This window comes from Rattus norvegicus, chromosome 10 (assembly GCF_021556685.1).
Source record: "Rattus norvegicus strain SHRSP/BbbUtx chromosome 10, alternate assembly SHRSP_T2T, whole genome shotgun sequence".
In the NCBI taxonomy this organism is placed as follows: Eukaryota; Metazoa; Chordata; class Mammalia; order Rodentia; family Muridae; genus Rattus; species Rattus norvegicus.
In genome coordinates this window covers 96101090-96119253 of record NC_141543.1, presented here as the reverse complement: position 1 = coordinate 96119253, position 18164 = coordinate 96101090, and the positions used below count along the sequence as shown (strand labels likewise).

Sequence of the window (18164 nt, the reverse complement as noted above, 5' to 3'; positions counted from 1 at the left end):
CTAAGCCAGGCTCTTGCTCACCCGTAACTTTTGTCACCGCACGCATCAGTTGACTGAGTGGGATTTTTCCGTCAACTATAAGAAAATGCAAAAATTATTGTTAGTTATAAAAAGCTACCTAAAAAACAAACCAGAAGTTGGTAAATTACAAAGGAAGAGACAACCCAAAACCCGTTTTTAATCTTTATCTTTTATCTTCATCACTTTATCAAGCTTAAGAATATAAACCATAGATATTATACCTACACTCCACATGTCAGAGGGGAAATTATGCTGATTTTAATAGAAAAATGAGAAAATGCCATTATTCCCTCCTATACAATTGCCCTTCTGCACATCCTACCCTTTTGAGAATGTAGAACTGAGAAACTTTATGGTAGCTATTTTTACATTTGATCATAGCCAAAAGTCCAAGAAGCAATACACTGAGTCTTAAGTATAATTAAGACTTAAAGATTATCAAGGCAAAAAACACTTTACAGACAGGATACAATAGAAATCTGTTTTTTTTTTTTTCAGTTTAGGGAAGATTCTGGGCTGAAGATAAAGAACTGATTTTTTTTTAGCAAATAAATGAAGCTCATAAAATGTATACATAACTATATATTGTTTATAAAACACTAAGAAAGAAGTAGAATGATTGATGGACTCAGGACAACTATTTGAGGAATATTAAAAAGATAACAATTAAGTAATCGCGTCTCATTCTATGTCTCTGAGCTACATCTTTACCCTGGTCTTTGTGAGGTTGTTACTGTGTTACTGTGTGTGGTGACCTTAAGATCCAGAAGAGTGCACACAAGGTGGCTCAGCAGCTAATGGTGCCTGCTGCCCAATGAACTAAGTTTGACCCCTGTGATGTACTGTGAGAACTGATTCCTTCGAGTGTTCTTGGTTCTCCCCATTTGCAATGTGACGTGTGAAGCACCCACAGTCATGTGACTAGTAGTTTCTGCCTGGCCTCGCCAGTTCAAAGCTCTCCTCTAACACACTAATGGACTTACAGCTCTCCTCTAAGACACTAATGGACTTACCGCTCTCCTCTTCAACTAGCAGAGTCCTCATTATGCTTTTTTGCTCCTTTGGTGTAAGCTTCACTCCCATGTTCTCCAGGACAGAGTCCACATTACCAAGCTTAACTTCTCCTTCTTCAAAGCCACACAGGAATAGAAAGTGAATTTAAGACACACGTGTATTTTTGCACATGCACTGTCTGAATTTAAAGATTTTAGTTTTTACTATGAGGAAGACAGAAGAGAAAAACGCACTTAAAGGAAGAAGACTTTCGAGTTTGACTTCCATTTAGCTCATATAAGAACATCAAATAACCAATATAAAAGTCAGAGACTGGACAGTGAGGAGGATCATTGGGGAGAGACGCTTGCCTCCAAGCCTGAGGAGGCAAGTTTGATCTGCTGAACTGTCATGGTGGAAGTTGTCCTCTGTACACACATACAGAGAGAGAGAGAGAGAGAGAGAGAGAGAGAGAGAGAGAGAGAGAGAGAGAGAGAGAGACGGAGAGACGGAGAGACGGAGAGACAGAGAGACAGAGACTAAGGCAGAGAGAAAGAGAGACAGAGAGACAGAGACAAAGACAGAGAAGCAGAAAGAGCAGAAGCAGGAACAGATATGAGAGAGAGGCGAGAGGGAGAGAGGTGAGAGAGAGAAAGAAGTCAGAAATGGAGTATCTTCCCTTAAATCTTACCTTGAGTTTGGTATCTTCCCTATAAACCACTCATGAAATGAGATCTGGGGGTCTGTCCCTTGCTGTGCTGGGCTGCAGGTCACCATGGCCAGCTTTTATAGTATTGTATAGGTAACAAGTGCACGAAGGGTGAGGTAACATGAGGAGGACTCGACTGGACTACTTTGGTTGCAGAGATCATTAGGAGTGACATTAGCTGGAGGCTGGGCAGATGGCTGCTGCGCAGACATTCTAAAGCAGGCTTTGGGATGGCTGTATTTGGTAAGGTCTTGCTATGTAGCCCCGAATGGACTGGGACGAGCCGTGTGGACCAGGCTGAGAATGCTACTGCTTGTACAGGTTGTGGGAGGGAGGGTTTTCCTGTATAGTTTTATCTGACTGTGAACTCGTGACTCAGTGCCTGTCTCCTAAATGCTAGGTATTTTGAGTATATATGGCTCTACCTAGCCCAGAAATTGTGTGTGTGTGTGTGTGTGTGTGTGTGTGTGTGTGTGTGTGTGTGTGGTGTCCTTCTGTAAGGCTGTGATCTTGGACAGTATTTACCATAAAAATTATGAAAATAACTGAACAGACGATCTACACAAAAGGGATATAACAAGACTCACGCTCGCATTAAAGTAAACCTTAAAGGTTTCAGATGTCTCTGCTTTTCTCCTCGCACTCTTCACTTACCGTTCGTGGATAGCACAGCATCCAACATTCTGTTTTGAAATACATGGTCCGAAGCTATAAAAAAAAAAGGGAGCAAACCATGAGAGAAGGGAGACGTGAGTTCGACTCTTTCATTACTTCAGTTAGACATCTATATATGACTCTGTGAGTGTTTGAACTCATTATTAGTAAAATGGAGTAATAGGAAAGAACACTGTCTCAGTGTGACACACACCATATATATGCACACATGTACAGTTTTGGTAACTAAGGGATTGGTAGCTGAGAGAGAAGCACATCCTCTTCAAGCAATGCCCCCTTCCGTTCTTCACCATCCCTTCCTTGTCCTCCCTCCCCTCCCCTCCCCTCACCCCCTTCCTGCCCACTCTTTCTCTTCTTCACAGTTTCCTTTGTTTTCTTCTTTACCATCAAAGGGAAGCATATCCTGCAGTTTTCTGAGCCCCTCGTCCGTGATCTCTATCCCCACGTCTTCCAGAACTTCCTTCATGTCATTCCTATGAATCTTTTTTCCTTTGAAAACACAAAATCTAATATTAAAGACTAGGCATTTTACAAAATAGTGAACATTTTACTTCCTGGATAATGCATCATCCCCTAGGCCAAAAAATGTAAAAGCCAAAACAACACATATATCCACACGGAATCACAGGGAGCCACAAATATAATATAGCCCCTTAACGCTTATAAATCGGGAGTCTTCAGCTGTGATGGTTCGCAGCTGTTATCCCAGCATTTGGAAGGTACAGGAAAGAGGATCAAGAGTTCAAGGCTTGCCTCAGCTGCATAGGGAGTCTGAGGAAAGCCTTGGCTACGTGAAATCCTGTCTTAGAAAAAAACAAAACAAAAAGCTACAAAGAATTTTATTCCTAGGTTCAACTCTTCCATAAAAAAAAAAAAAAGCAATTTGTCTTAGGGTTGGTCTTGTGCACGGCGTGTTCAGATGCTGAGTTCTTTGCCCCAAGGTGAGGTTGCAGTCTGGACATGGGCACTGTATATTCAATGTGCTGTAAAAAGAATGCTCCCCAGTAATCTCTGCTTGGATAACAAAAGGTTAGAGCTTGTGACTGGGCAGGAGAAAAAGGAAGGCAGGACTTGCGATCGAGTAGGAGGGGCTCAGGTAAGGGATCCAAGGAGAGAGGAGAGAGAAAAAGGTCACCATGAGGCAGGAGGGATCATGAGCAAATGGCCAAGAGAAGCTCGCCCGAGGATACACAGGCAGCAGAGCAAGCCAGGTGAGACTCAGTTGGCAATTAACGGGGCATTTATCTGGTCATTAATAGCCTAGCTGGGTTATTGTAGTCTCAGAATCTGCCTACAGATTAAGGTTGTAGCTTGCTAATAAATTCTGATATCTCCGTGCTGTTTATTTGGGAGCTAAGCAGCAAAGAGTGGGGCAGAAACACGTCATTAAAATACAAATTTGTTTTCATAATCAGTCAATGGATTAAATCACAGACGGGAAACATATTTCCTCATTTATTGTATTTATGATCTTTTGATCTGAGTAACGTAATTTTTCGCCTTATAATGATGGTAATAATTTGACCCTGTACAATTACTATTTTTAAATCAATAACCTTTGGTACTTCCTTACTCACACGGTCATACTAACATAGAATTTTAACTGAAGTGTTAAAGATCTAAACTCTTGTCAAGTGTTTTATAACGCAAAGGTGGGAGGCCGGAACGTGTCTATTTGTATGGGTTGAGAAAGCATCATTTCAAAGTGTAAACACAGAGATTTCAGTTGAAAATCATCTATTTAGAGATTCTGTACCCTGCAACTAGTGCACAAGGAGTGGAGTAGAGAATATTGTAAGACCATCGCTCCACAGAAACTCAAAAGATGAGAAACAAGGAAAGTTGTCTCCATTATGTCTGAAGTCCAGAAAACATTAGCAAGTTTTCAGCAAACAAGCAAACGCCAAAGACAGGAAAAAGCCGTGGACCAGAAGCTGACATAATAACGCTGACACAACAATGCTGACACCCTGGGGAGGTGGGAGAGTCGGGATGGGGGAGGGTGAAGACCCGTGGATGAGAAGCTGACTTAGAACAGACGTTGGAGCCCTTCACATCTGCTAACCTAGCCTTTCTGCAGCCACCATGGTCAGCTATTTTTGATCACCCATCACAGTCGCGAAGACATTTAAAGAGTATCTCACTCACCTGTAAAAGATGCTATCTTATCCATAAACGTTTCCGTTTCCACTTCCCCATGAACTGTAAGAAAGTGTACACACAACATTCATTTAGAAATTTGAAGCGTTAAGAAATTCAATAGCAACTTAATCAGCAACTGAATTTTAGCCTATGTCATCCCCAGTGAGCATGGACAAGGTCCATGAAGTGAATTTACTACCTATTATAAATGTGCTTCTCAAAATACTGGATTCAACATACTGTCATAAAAAATGAATTTCTGATAATTAATATGTGCACAACTTAAAGGGACCTCTTTTTCTATTGAACTTTAGACTTTGGAGAATCAACCTTTTTTTCATTCTAAAAAGAACAAAATTTAAAACAGTTTACTACACTCATCACTGTTTAACTGAAATTATCCCTTACCTACTGAGCCCTGAGTGACTTCATCAGATAATCTAATCTATATGAGTAAGATACTTATCATTTTAAAGTTGATCTCTTAATTCTAGTGATTACCATGTTTTCACAGTACACTGTCCATGAAAAAATCATAAAAATTAGCAATCAAAATATATTAACACAGGCCATGGTGATATAGGCCTTCCCAGCACTCGGGAGGTAGAGGTAGGAAAATTTCTGTGAGTTCAAGGCCAGTCCGGTTTACAGAGCAGGTTCCAAAACAGTCAGGGCTGCTCTGCACAGTGAAACCTCTCCAAAAAAAAATTCCAAAGAAAATAATTATTACAAGTAGATGTATTTGAGCTATTATATGTTATATTTTATCATGAAGAAAGAAATAAACTGAAAATCTTCAGTATTGATAAGTTGCTTGAAATATTTCTAATTTTTAAAATTGTAACTGATATATTGTAGCATTATGTAAAATACTTTTATATCATAAAAAACTTTCAAATGCATATTGCAGTTAATTTGCTAATATGGGATGAGGATTATTACAAGTTAAATTATATTTTCAAACATTATATGCACATAACAGTGACAGAAATGTATGCTAAGCAAAAATGTGCTCTTATATACAAATCTATGTACTGCTCATACGGTGGCTATACCTGGGCTGAATAGATTGTTTTTTTTTTCTTCTGGACCTACTAAGGTAGAATATTCCACACATTATCTCTACAGTAGAGCCAGCTAGGTCGGGAAAGTGAAAAAAAATGTGTTTCACTGAAACACCAGGAATTTTCAGAAACAAATAGGTGAGAACCTACTAAGTGTAGGGCTATCTGAAATGAGGATGTGTCTACACAGGATGAATTTCAGATAAATGAGTGTGTCTCCAATATGCTTACATCACTTTGAGCGTGTTTTACTACACATGTGAAGTTCCAGGGTCTTTCTGCACCTCTAACTTCATTGTGGAAGTCGGTTAGAGACCTAGTATGTCAGGAGGCTTCATGGCATGCACTTCATTTCCCACAGCCCTAAAGTCGACACCTCAGACAATCAGATGACCAAAAGAAGAGAGGCACGCTCTTTCTACCTGCCCGTTATTTGTCTAACAGTCTCTTCTCATATGCCTTGGTTGACCTGAAATTGTTTGAAAATGAATTAGAACCAGTGGCAAGGCTAGAAGATGTTTCCACATAACACGTGTGGTTTTCCTCACAGGCCTGCTCCTGTTGACAGTGTGAGAAAGAACAACTGGATCACAATTTTAGGTAGACCTATGAGTCTAAAATTAACTTTCTGTCTTAGAAATGGACAGTGTCACATCTGGACTTGCCTTTTCTCATGATAACGTCTTACACTTGTCACAGGTGAAGGAAATAATTAAATAATCCACATTCTGCCTGGTAGGTTGCAAACAATAAGAATTAAAGAGTGAGCAAGACTTGATCTGTCTAAGGCCAGAAGTTGTTTGGGTTATGTTTCATGGAGACAGCCCCCCCCTCCACCAGAAATGTTCTCAGGTTAACATATTTAACTTTTGCTTATTTGATTTGGTAGTTAATTTACCCCTAATTCAACTAAATTAAGAATTTGTTGCTAGTTCACCAAAGGAGATTACAAGTCTGGGAACATAGTCTTTGGACCGTGGAGTTTGACTTGGAATTGTGGGAATCCAAACTTAGCACAAGCTGTGATCTGTATGCTGTTCATTCAGGCCTGAGTCCTTGTGGGACATTTGGAGGGCACTGTCTGTCTCATGTGAGAAAAGAGTCTAACATCTCCAATGTCTCCTCAACTCTGTCACTTGAATGTCCCAGAAAATGATGGTAGCGTCTCAGAGTAAAAATGATATTTAAAAATCCCTCCCTTTTGGCATGCTTTTCCCCTCTATTTCCCACCCCCCTTACTTTACCAAAAACCTTCCTTCCTCAGTATGTCTCTCCCTTTCTCCAATAGCATCGTGCCCCCCGAATTCTGCACCAGTCTAGTAGTGACATTGGTCACACTCTCACACAAAACAAAAATTAAGTCAAAGAAAAGGTCCAGAGACAAAAACACATTCACTTTCAGATTAAATTTTCTTTCCTACTTTGTGTCTTAATGTCACCTATGAGTGTTCAAAGATCCTCTTTTTTTTTTCTTTTTTTCGGAGCTGGGGACCGAACCCAGGGCCTTGTGCTCGCTAGGCAAGCGCTCTACTGCTGAGCTAAATCCCCAACCCCTCAAAGATCCTCTTATAGAAGCACATATTCTCTGAGAAATCCCAATCCATCTTAAATGCTTACCACCAACTGGGAGACTTTGCAGCAGATCACTGATCTCCTGTTCTTCAAGGTTGATTCCTACTCTTTGTAAAAGAATACCCAGATTTTGGGGATCAGGAATCCATTCTTGGGAAAAAGAGGATATTAGGAAAATCACTGATGCTGTAATGTGATCATTAATACTACTGTGGATTATTATTATTATTATTATTATTATTATTATTATTATTATTATAAATCTCATGAGAAAGATCAAAGTCTAATATAGACTATTCATATATATAGGGAGTAGGGTAAATGATGGTGTTAGAGTTAGAACTGAAATGCTCTACATGCTTGACTTAGGACTGAAATGCTCTACATGCTTGACTTAGGACTGAAATGCTCTACATGCTTGACTTAGGACTGAAATGCTCTACATGCTTGACTTAGGACTGAAATGCTCTACATGCTTGACTTAGAACTGAAATGCTCTACGTGCTTGACTTAGGACTGAAATGCTCTATGTGCTTGAGCAACTGCCAAATCATCCACAACAAAGAGAAAGTCAATCAACTAGTGGTGGTGGTGGGTGGAGCTGAACCCACCAATCAGATACCTCCATTGCTAATGAAAGTCCACCATCACCTTCTGTTTCTAATTATGCTGACTAGAACAACCATCCTGCTGAGACAACTGCAATGTTGGATAAATGATCAAAGCACCTTCCTCCGAGCAATGAAGAGTGGACAAGGGGGTAGGAGATACCATCCCCAAATCCAACAGAAAAGGAAGAACATCGGCAATATGTGCTGACGCCGTTTTCCGGATCTCTGTTTGGTGTTTGTGCTGCTGGTCTCATGAAGTGTTGTAAGCCAAAGATGAAGCACTGACTCCTTCAGGCTAACAGGGTCACACAAATCTTAGCAATGTGAGTCCCAAACAGGCACCCTAGAAACTCATGCTTCCAGAGCAATGTGTTTATACGATCACTATTCATAGAAGGAGGAGTCATAACTATAAAAACATGAAAACGTGGATGTACCCTATACAGGGTAGGTGTAAAGCTAGACATAACGGGGGTTGGGGATTTAGCTCAGTGGTAGAGCGCTTGCCTAGCAAGCGCAAGGCCCTGGGTTCAGTCCCCAGCTCCGAAAAATAGAAAAGAAAAAAAAAGCTAGACATAACGGACTATATACAGTATAACTCAATTTAAATGGTTAAAAATAAGAATACCTGTAGTATTCAGTGACGCATATGTAACTGGTTAAAAAGGAAGCAAATATTTATGTAGTTGAAGTTAGCAGCTGTCTTTGGTGATGAGGGATATGGCTGATGCTTGACTGCAGAAGCTGGCAAAATATTGCTTCTTCATACACACTTTTTACTTTATTACTGTGTCTGTGAATATAGTTCCATGACTGCGAAATGAGATCTTTTTGTTGTTTGATTTCTGTTGCTGCTGTATTTAATATATATATATATGTATAAATATACATATATATATGTATTATTGTCATTTGCCTTTTGAAACAAGGTCTCTCTGTGTAGCCCAGGCTGGCCTGGGACTTGCTTTGTAGGCCAGGCTGCTTTATTCTTCAGAACTCATTGTAGGAGGAGAGAACCAACTCTTACAAGTTCTCCTCAGAGTTCCACATTCTTGTCATGCATCGTATGCACCTATCCTAGACACAACACACGTAAGATGCAAATCTAAAAACTTAAGTAAACATAAGTAGGTATCCAACTTGTTTCTAAGGTTGATTTTTAAGTTTTTATTACTGTATATTAGAAGTAAAAGCAGTATAAAGAAATAACTAGGCTGTGAAAACATAATATATAGGTTTACTAAAAGAAAAAATCTAATCAATGGTCTTCCTTTATACTTAAAAGTTTGGACAAGGGGTTGGGGATTTAGCTCAGTGGTAGAGCCCTTGCCTAGGAAGCGCAAGGCCCTGGGTTCGGTCCCCAGCTCCAAAAAAAAAAAAAGTTGGACTTTCGGGTGTGTGCGTGTGTGTGTGTGTGTGTGTGTGCGTGCACATGCGTGTGTGTGCAGGCTGGTGTAGTACTACATGCCTATCATACCCTATAATACCAATACTTGGGAGTTAGAGTTATGAGGCTCACTTGCAAAATTGAGGCCAGTCTAATCTACTTAGAGAGAATTGTAAGTCAGCCCGGCATACACATTAGTAAAAATAATTTTTAAAAAAGACTACTTAATTTTTAGAAAGGATATGTGGGCTAGAGATGGCTCAGAGAGTAAAGTGCTTGACTCACAAATATAAGGAATTTAATTTGGATCCCAGATTCCATATGAAAGCTACAGCTCATTCCTATGACCTAAAAGCTAGAGGGCAGAGACAAGAAGGTCCCAGGGCCACACAACACACACACACACACACACACACACACACACACACACACACACACACACACACACACGCACACACACACACACCCCCACACACACACACAAATTGGAGAGTATAGGAAGGTCCTGTACACCAACCTCAGACCTTCACACATACCACTTGGGCAAGTACACCCACCCCCACATAGTCCACATACACACTACACGGAGATGCTAATTACTTAACTACTTTTTTTTTTTTATTAACTTGAGTATTTCTTATATACATTTCGAGTGTTATTCCCTTTCCCGGTTTCCGGGCAAACATCCCCCTCCCCCCTCCCCTTCCTTATGGGTGTTCCCCTCCCGACCCTCCCCCCATTGCCGCCCTCCCCCCAACAGTCTAGTTCACTGGGGGTTCAGTCTTAGCAGGACCCAGGGCTTCCCCTTCCACTGGTGCTCTTACTAGGATATTCATTGCTACCTATGAGGTCAGAGTCCAGGGTCAGTCCATGTATAGTCTTTAGGTAGTGGCTTAGTCCCTGGAAGCTCTGGTTGCTTGGCATTGTTGTACATATGGGGTCTCGAGCCCCTTCAAGCTCTTCCAGTTCTTTCTCTGATTCCTTCAATGGGGGTCCTATTCTCAGTTCAGTGGTTTGCTGCTGGCATTCGCCTCTGTATTTGCTGTATTCTGGCTGTGTCTCTCAGGAGCGATCTACATCCGGCTCCTGTTGGTCTGCACTTCTTTGCTTCATCCATCTTGTCTAATTGGGTGGCTGTATATGTATGGGCCACATGTGGGGCAGGCTCTGAATGGGTACTTAACTACTTTTTAAATGTGCATTTGACATGAATTCAGAATACAACAACTTAATGAATGTCTATCAACTTTGAATGATTTGTCCACATGGTATATCATATAAAGATTACATTTTAATATGTAGGATAGAGTATGCAAAAACTCATATGGATCAAATACTCCTCTGCCTTTTCTTTGTGTTACTATTCACTATGAACTATTTATTGTATTTTATTTTTAGTTATGCTTATGTGTGCCTGAGCGGGAATGAGTGCAGAGCCCGCAGAGGTCAAAAGGAGGCGGTGGCTCCCTTGAGTCACAGTTGATTGTGACCCACCCAATGTAGGTGCTGGGGACTGAGCTTGAGCTCTCTGGAAGAATGGTTCCAGGTCTCAGCAGTGGGACCCTCTGCAGGCCGCCACACTCACTTTTAAGAAATGTCATGTCATCTATTGACCTGGTCCTAAGAGTATGTTCATTAGCTACAGAAACAGATCATAAGGAGGGATGGGCACATCAGCTGGGCTGTACATCCAAAATGAGATTTTAGAAGGTCAGACCTTACGCTCTGATTGTCCCAGAATGATTTCAAGGTATGTTCAAATAAAGTCTTAATAATGTAAAATAGAGAAAGACCCAGACATTAGCATTTAACTGGCACTAGTATGAGAGAGGAATCTATTTTCAAAAAAAAAAAAAAACATGAAAAATAAACAAGTAACCTTATGGGGCTGGAGAAATGGCTCAGCAGTTAAGAGCACCGACTGCTCTTTCAAAGGTCCTGAGTTTGATTCCCAGCAACCACAATGTGACTCACAACCATCTGTAATGAGATCTGATGCCCTCTTCTGGTGTGTCTGAAGACAGCAACTCATAACATAAAAGAATAAATTTTTTTTTTAAAAAGTAACCTTACAGGAAAAAAAAAAAGATTTAAGGCTGGTGCTCTGCAGAAAACACCACTACTCTCTTCATAATTTCTTAAGCTCCAATCATCCAGTAAATTCTCATCTATTTTTATTTCTCATATCTCAGCTCCTTCTTATTACCTTAAGGTTGTTTTCTCACTGGATTAAAAAGTCATGTAGATCGATGGAATAGAGTTGAAGACCCAGAAATTAACCCACACACCTATGGTCACTTGATCTTTGACAAAGGAGCTAAAATCATCCAGGAAAAGAAGACAGCGTTTTCAACAAATGGGGCTGGTTCAACTGGCAGTCAGCATGTAGAACGCAAATCGATCCACTCTTATCTCCTTGTACAAAGCTCAAGCCCAAGTGGATCATGGACCTCTACTTAAAACCAAATGCACTGAAACTAATAGAAGAAAAAGTGGGGAAGAGCCTTGAACACATGGGCACAAGGAAAAATTTCCTGAACCAAACACCAATGGCTTATACTCTAAGATCAAAAATCAACAAATGGGACCTCATAAAATTGCAAAGCTTCTGTAAGGTAAAGGACATTGTCAATAGGACAAAACAACAACCAACAGATTGGGAAAAGTTCTTTACCAATCCTACATCTGATAGAGGGCTAATATTTAATACATACAAAGAACTCAATAAGTTAGACTCCAGAGAACCAAAATAATCCTATTAAAAATGGGGAACAGAGTTAAACAAAGAATTTTCAATTGAGGAATGTCGAATGGCTGAGAAGTAACTAAAGAAACATTCAACATCCTTAGTCATCAGGGAAATGCAAATCAAAACAACTCTGAGATTCCACCTCACACCAATCAGGATGGCTAAGATCAAAAACTCAGGGGACAGCAGATGCTGACCAGGATGTGGAGAAATAGGAACACTCCTCCATTGTTGGTGGGATTGCAAGCTGGTACAATGATTGTGGAAATCATTCTGGAGGTTCCTCAGAAAATTGGACATAGTACTACCTGAGGACCCAGCTATATCATTCCTGGGCATATACCCAAAAGATGCACCAACATAGGACACATGCTCCACTATGTTCATAGCAGCCTTATTTATAATAGCCAGAAGCTGGAAAGAACCCAGATGTCCTTCAACAAAGGAATGCATACAGAGAACATGATAGATTTACACAATGGAGTAGCTATTAAAAGCAATGACTTCATGAAATTTTTAGGAAAATGGATAGAACTAGAAAATTTCATCCTGAGTGAGGTAACCCAATCCCAAAGAACACACATAATAGGTACTCACTGATAAGTAGATATTAGCCCAAAAACTTGGAATACCCAAGATACAATTCACAGACCACATGAAGCTCCAGAAGAAAAAAAGAACAAAATGGATGCTTCAGTCCTTCTTAGAAGGGGGAACAAAAAAACTCACAGGAGGAAATATGGGGACAAAGTGTGGAATAGAGACTGAAGAAAGGGCTGGAGAGATGGCTCAGTGGTTAAGAGCACTGACTGCTCTTCCAGAGGTCCTGAGCTCAATTCCCAGCAACCACATGGTGGCTCACAACCATCTGTAATGGCATCTGATGCCCTCTTCTGGTGAAGAGAGCGAGAGTGTACTCATATACATACAATAAATCTTTAACAAAAAAAAAAAAAAAGGCAAAGCAAAACAAAACAAAGAGACTAAAGGAAAGGCCATCAAGAGACTGCTCCACCTGGGGATCCATCCTATGTAAAAATACCAAATCCAGACCCTATTGCAGATGCCAAGAAGTGCTTGCTAACCGGAGCCTGTTATAGCTGTCTCCTGAGAGTCTCTGTCAGAGCCTGACAAATACAGAGGCTGCACAGGACCCCAAATGGAGGAGTTAGAGGAAGAAGTGAAGGAGCTGAAGGGTTTTACAGCCCTAGACCCCTCAGAGCTCCCAGGGACTAAACCACTAACCAAAGATATACAAGGAGGGACCCTTGGCTCTAGTTGCATATGTAGCAGAGGATGGCATTGTCTGGCATCAACAGGAGAAGCCCTTGGTCCTGTGAAGGCTTATTTCCACAGTGTTGGGGAATGCCAGGGCAGTGAGGTGTGAGTGGGTGGGTGGGGGAACTCCTCCTGGAAGTAGGGGGAGGGAATGTGAGAGGGAAGTTCCAGAGGGGAAACCAGGATAAGAGATAACGTTTGAAATGTAAATACATAAAATAGCCAATGAAAACATTTAAAAACAAATAAAAGGTCAAGTAGAGCGGGTTGGTGGTGCTTCATACCTTTAATCCCAGCACTCGGGAGGCAGAGGCAGGCAGATCTCTGTGAGTTCAAGGACAGCCTGGTCTACAGAGCGAGTACAAGGACAGCCAGGGACACACAGAGAGATCTCGTCTTGGAAAACAAAAAGCCAGACAAATTAAGAGCAGACAATTCTTTTTGTCCTACTGGCAGCTTGATAGACTATAAATGGAGATTATTCACAAGCCAAAAGGCAGTGTTAAGGCTAGGATTTTATTTATGAAATATAATTGTCGGTGCATACTGAAAATTAGAAAATCTTTATACTTCCCAATAGGTGAGGAAATGCCTCACCAAAGTTGTAGCAATCATATGTAGGTGCCACGTGGTGGGGGAGCTTACCGTCGGGCAGCTCACTTCTCAAGCGCTCTAGCTTATCTTCATCCAGGTCTTCCTCCACTTCTTCAGGAACATTTGTCCTGTCTTCAACTCCTAAATCTTTCGCTTCAAACATCGAAAAAAAATAGGTAAGTATTTTGAGCTTATCCAGGACATTTTACTCATGGTAGAGTGTTTGGGTAATCTCTCTTCGTTATGAATTGACTACCAACTCTAGACAACTGAGCACGTGCATTTCCTTTTTTTTTTTTTTTTTTCCGGAGCTGGGGACCGAACCCAGGGCCTTGCGCTCGCTAGGCAAGCGCTCTACCGCTGAGCTAACTCCCCAGCCCCATGCATTTCCTTAATAAGCAGCGCGGTGACGGACGGATTCATCCATCTCTTCCGTGCTGTGGTTTGGGGAATTGAACACCAAGTGCGCACACGGCAAGCAAGAGTTCTGTACTGAGCTGCACGCCCAGCCCTAGTGAATTTCTTACCTAAAATTCCTGTGATGGAATCCAACACACTTTGGAATGAAGTCCTTCCTCTATCTGTTAAAAAGAAAATGACAACCGTCATGCAGTTATAATGATGAAGACTTTAAAAATGTCAAGTGATTAAAGTTGGGAGATAAAGAACAATCAGAATACATAGGCTCTGCTCATCGGACCCAGTCACAAGTGTCGAGAATCACTCTGTGGGGGAAGGACCTTTGTGCTTCAGGACAAGACTGCTGTGAGTACATAGAAAAGTGCTCAGGCCACCTCTGTGTGAGCTTAGGGAGCACTCCTGATACTCCTCAGCTCTAGATAGCCTTGTCTGAAACAGTCACAGGTCTCAGATAAGCATCTACGGTGAAAAGACACATTCTATTTTTCCACATTATCCTAATCATTTTTATTTAGTCAACCTCAGACTTTTCTTGGAATGGCTAGACCCACAAGCATGTTATCCATGCAGTAGGTGGGGTGGCTAAGAGAATAATGCCTTTTTATGTGTTTTACTGTCTGTGTGTACATGTTTGGCTTACATGTATGTATGTGCACATTGTGCATGCAGTGCCTGAGACAGTCAAGAAGGTGTTGGATCCCCTGGAACTGGAGTTACAGGTTTTTGTGAGCCACCACATGGGTGTTGGGAATTGAACCCAGATCCTGTTTGAGAACAGCCAGTGTTCTTAACCACTGAGCCATCTCTCTAGCCCCAGGACGATTAATATTTAAATAATTTTTCCTCTTGGCAATTTTTTTCTCTCCTTGAAATTTTCTGGAGTTAAATTGTTTCTCTTAATGTCCACCCTGTTGAACATCCTCACAATGGTCTTTTTCCTAAATCTTCAATCCAATAGTGTTTGATCAACAATCATATTATAGATACAAGTGTAATGACTGAAATATAAGTTTTGATATGGAGATGGAATGTACTATTATCATGTGCTTGCTTGTGCAAAAATCTTAGTGCAAAGCAAGGATGATAGAGAGTCATGTGAAGAAGCTACCATTATCAAACCTTTACAAGCAATTTAAATATCTTACCATCAACCTGCAAGTTTTGCTTAAGGTCAGTCATTTGACTTTCTGAAAGTTTCACATTGATGGTTTGCAAAACAGACTCCAGTTCTTGAACATCAATACCCTTTCCTATAGAAAAAAAATGTAAGCAAATGTTAATCACTGTCTTACTTAAAGGCCTTCGAGTGATTCTAGCATACAAAGACCAAGGCCCAGTGGAAACTGCCCAACTGTACCAGAGACATCAACAGCAGAAGGACAAACAGAATATCTTTCCTGATCTGGTTTTTGTTAGCTGGTTAGTTGAGCACTGCTTGAGAATTCATAGTTAAGGGCTGGAGAGATGGCTCAGTGGTCAAGAGCACCGACTGCTCTTCCAGAGGTCCTGAGTTCAATTCCCAGCAACCACATGGTGGCTCACAACCATCTGTAATGAGATCTGGTGCCCTCTTCTGGTGTGTCTGAAGACAGCTACAGTGTACTCAAAAACATTAGATAAATTATTTTAAAAAATAATTCATAGTTAACAAACCCAAGATTTTTTTAAACAAGATAGATTGTTCTTTATTTCCTCAGCACCCACACTGTATGTATCACCCAACGTTCTAATGTATGCAGAGGTTCACTTATTTTTTTAAAGAGCCAACACGGCCTCTAATTGTTTCAGTTTCTTCTCCCATAGAACGAACATGACTGTCTGTAAGAATCCATGCAAATTTCCAAAAGAAATGTACTCATGGCATCAGAACGCAGCCAAGGGTGTGAGAAACCGCAATCTAACTATTAGGAAGCTGCGCAGACATAAGGCGTGAGGCTCTCAGACCCACCTGCCTCTCCTCGGTGCCCCACACTCACCTTCAGAGTCTTCTACGCTCTCAGCCAATTTCTTTTGGTAGAATTCTCGAATGTCTGCATGCAAGGTACAAATCAGATTGCAAGTGATTAATTAAATCATTCTAAAAGCAGTACTCCAGAAGGATAGATATTATGGCTTGTCATTAATATTTATGATATAATTCCAATAGGCAGTACAGTTACACAACAGGAGTCCCTTCTGTGGGCCTCCCTACCTGTTCATGTCTTACCCCTCTTGGCATTCCACCTATGTCTAATTTGTTTCATTTCTCCCCTTTAACTGATTCCCACTCTATTTTATTTCCTCCTCCCAAATTAATTCCGGAGATATCCGATCACTGGATTCTAAAGCACAAACAGGCAGTCTTTTGGCTAATGGCAGGATCAGCGATTGCCAGAGCAGACAGTCTGAAAATTTTTGCACAGTGCAGTTGAACTTCCTTTTAAAGGGGAGTGACTAGAAATTTGTTCTAAAACTTTGGAAATCTTTTCTTTTCGAAAAACTTCTGGCAAGTAAATGGCATTCTACATAGAAATGGTGAATGTCCTCACAGAGCAGATGTAACTGTAAGTTATCTTAAATGCTATGCAATTTAAAACTCTTACCATCAAGAGAAATATTTTTGAGCTCTACACTTCCTCTGGAGATGTCCCTTAAGTGCAGGATACTTTTTATATCAACGAGGTCGATCTTTTCTCCTTCTAATGGAAGAAAATATAAATAAATAAGACTTTCGCTAAAGACATAAGAACTCTAAGTATGCACAGACTTTCATGCTTATGCAGTATTAACGGCCGTATGGATAGTAAATGCACAACGATGCCTACCCATTCATGTCAGTAATGATGCAATTTCCACAGGGAATGTGGCTTATTTTCTCATTCCTAGTCAAACTAATAATAATGATAGGAATACATATGTATATTCATGATGTTACTTAATGATACTGTCATGTACAGTTATTTTCTTTAATTATGAGACTGCTTAGGCTTGCTTTATTTGTTTGTTTGTTTGTTTGTTTCCTTGTTGATAGGCAGGGTTTCACTAGGTAATCCCAACTGGCTCGGAATTCACTTTACGTACCAGGTTAGCCTTGAATACACAAAGATCCTCCTGTCACCCAAGTGCTGGTATTAAAGGTATACACTACCACACCCAGCCACCATTCATTCTTTTATCCCATAATAACAGTTTCTCTGGGCCTATTCATGAGGAAGGGCCACACTGGTAAACCTTTATAGGGTAAAGAGGACACCATCATCATTTTATACAGCATTGCTTAATGTAGACAATATGTAATCGGGCCCTAAAATATTAGGTAGGACTTTCCACAATGCAGATGTTAAAAAGAATAGTAAGTAGGTAAATGGATAACTCGGTATAATAAAATTGGGGTAGGGAAGCAGGATCTTAGACTCAGGATATTTTCTCATTAAAATTTTTCAGCTTTTACTGTATCCAATAATTTGTTGAGATTGATCATTTTAGCTATAGGAAAGAAAAGGGAGAGTTCGCCATGCTTCAGAGAGAGAAGAGCTAAGCAGCCACGTGATATCTTGGGTGGAGTGGCCACAGGCTACTTCTACAGGTGGGTGGCTGGAGTTGTCAAGCTGCGACTAAAGATAACTGAGCACCTAAAGGTGTGGACAGATTTAGGGTGCTGAGCTAAGAGCATTAGGGAGGGCATGCTAGCCACTGAGCCAATAAGGCAAGTTGAAATTGAACAATGTGTATATCTGTTTTTTTTTTTTATCTGTGAATTCAAGGGAATCTGGGTAGGGACAGGTAGAGTGGGCCATTCCCTGAGCTTAGGCAGGGTAGCAAACAATCTTGCAGAAGACCTGAAGACCTGGGTTTGATTCCCAGCACCCACATGATGGCTCACAAACACCTATAATTCCTATTTCAGAGGATCTGATGCATTCTTCTGACCTCCACAGGCACCAGGCACACATGTTGCAAACAGACATAC

The 18164-nt window shown here is 40.8% G+C and overlaps 1 protein-coding gene across 1 annotated transcript in view; it reads right to left on the bottom strand.

Moving 5' to 3' along the window:
• Efcab3 (EF-hand calcium binding domain 3) overlaps window positions 1-18164 on the bottom strand; it is a 506364-nt gene that overhangs the window by 262469 nt on the left and 225731 nt on the right. Inside the window, exons 51-61 of the mRNA XM_087572380.1 lie at window positions 16798-16893; window positions 16192-16245; window positions 15361-15465; window positions 14323-14376; window positions 13847-13948; window positions 7222-7326; window positions 4547-4600; window positions 2783-2887; window positions 2378-2431; window positions 1035-1148; window positions 22-75 (exon numbers count right to left, since the gene is read on the bottom strand). Of these exons, the coding sequence (XP_087428506.1) occupies window positions 22-75; window positions 1035-1148; window positions 2378-2431; window positions 2783-2887; window positions 4547-4600; window positions 7222-7326; window positions 13847-13948; window positions 14323-14376; window positions 15361-15465; window positions 16192-16245; window positions 16798-16893 (897 nt within the window). The remainder of the gene's footprint in view (window positions 1-21; window positions 76-1034; window positions 1149-2377; window positions 2432-2782; window positions 2888-4546; window positions 4601-7221; window positions 7327-13846; window positions 13949-14322; window positions 14377-15360; window positions 15466-16191; window positions 16246-16797; window positions 16894-18164) is intronic.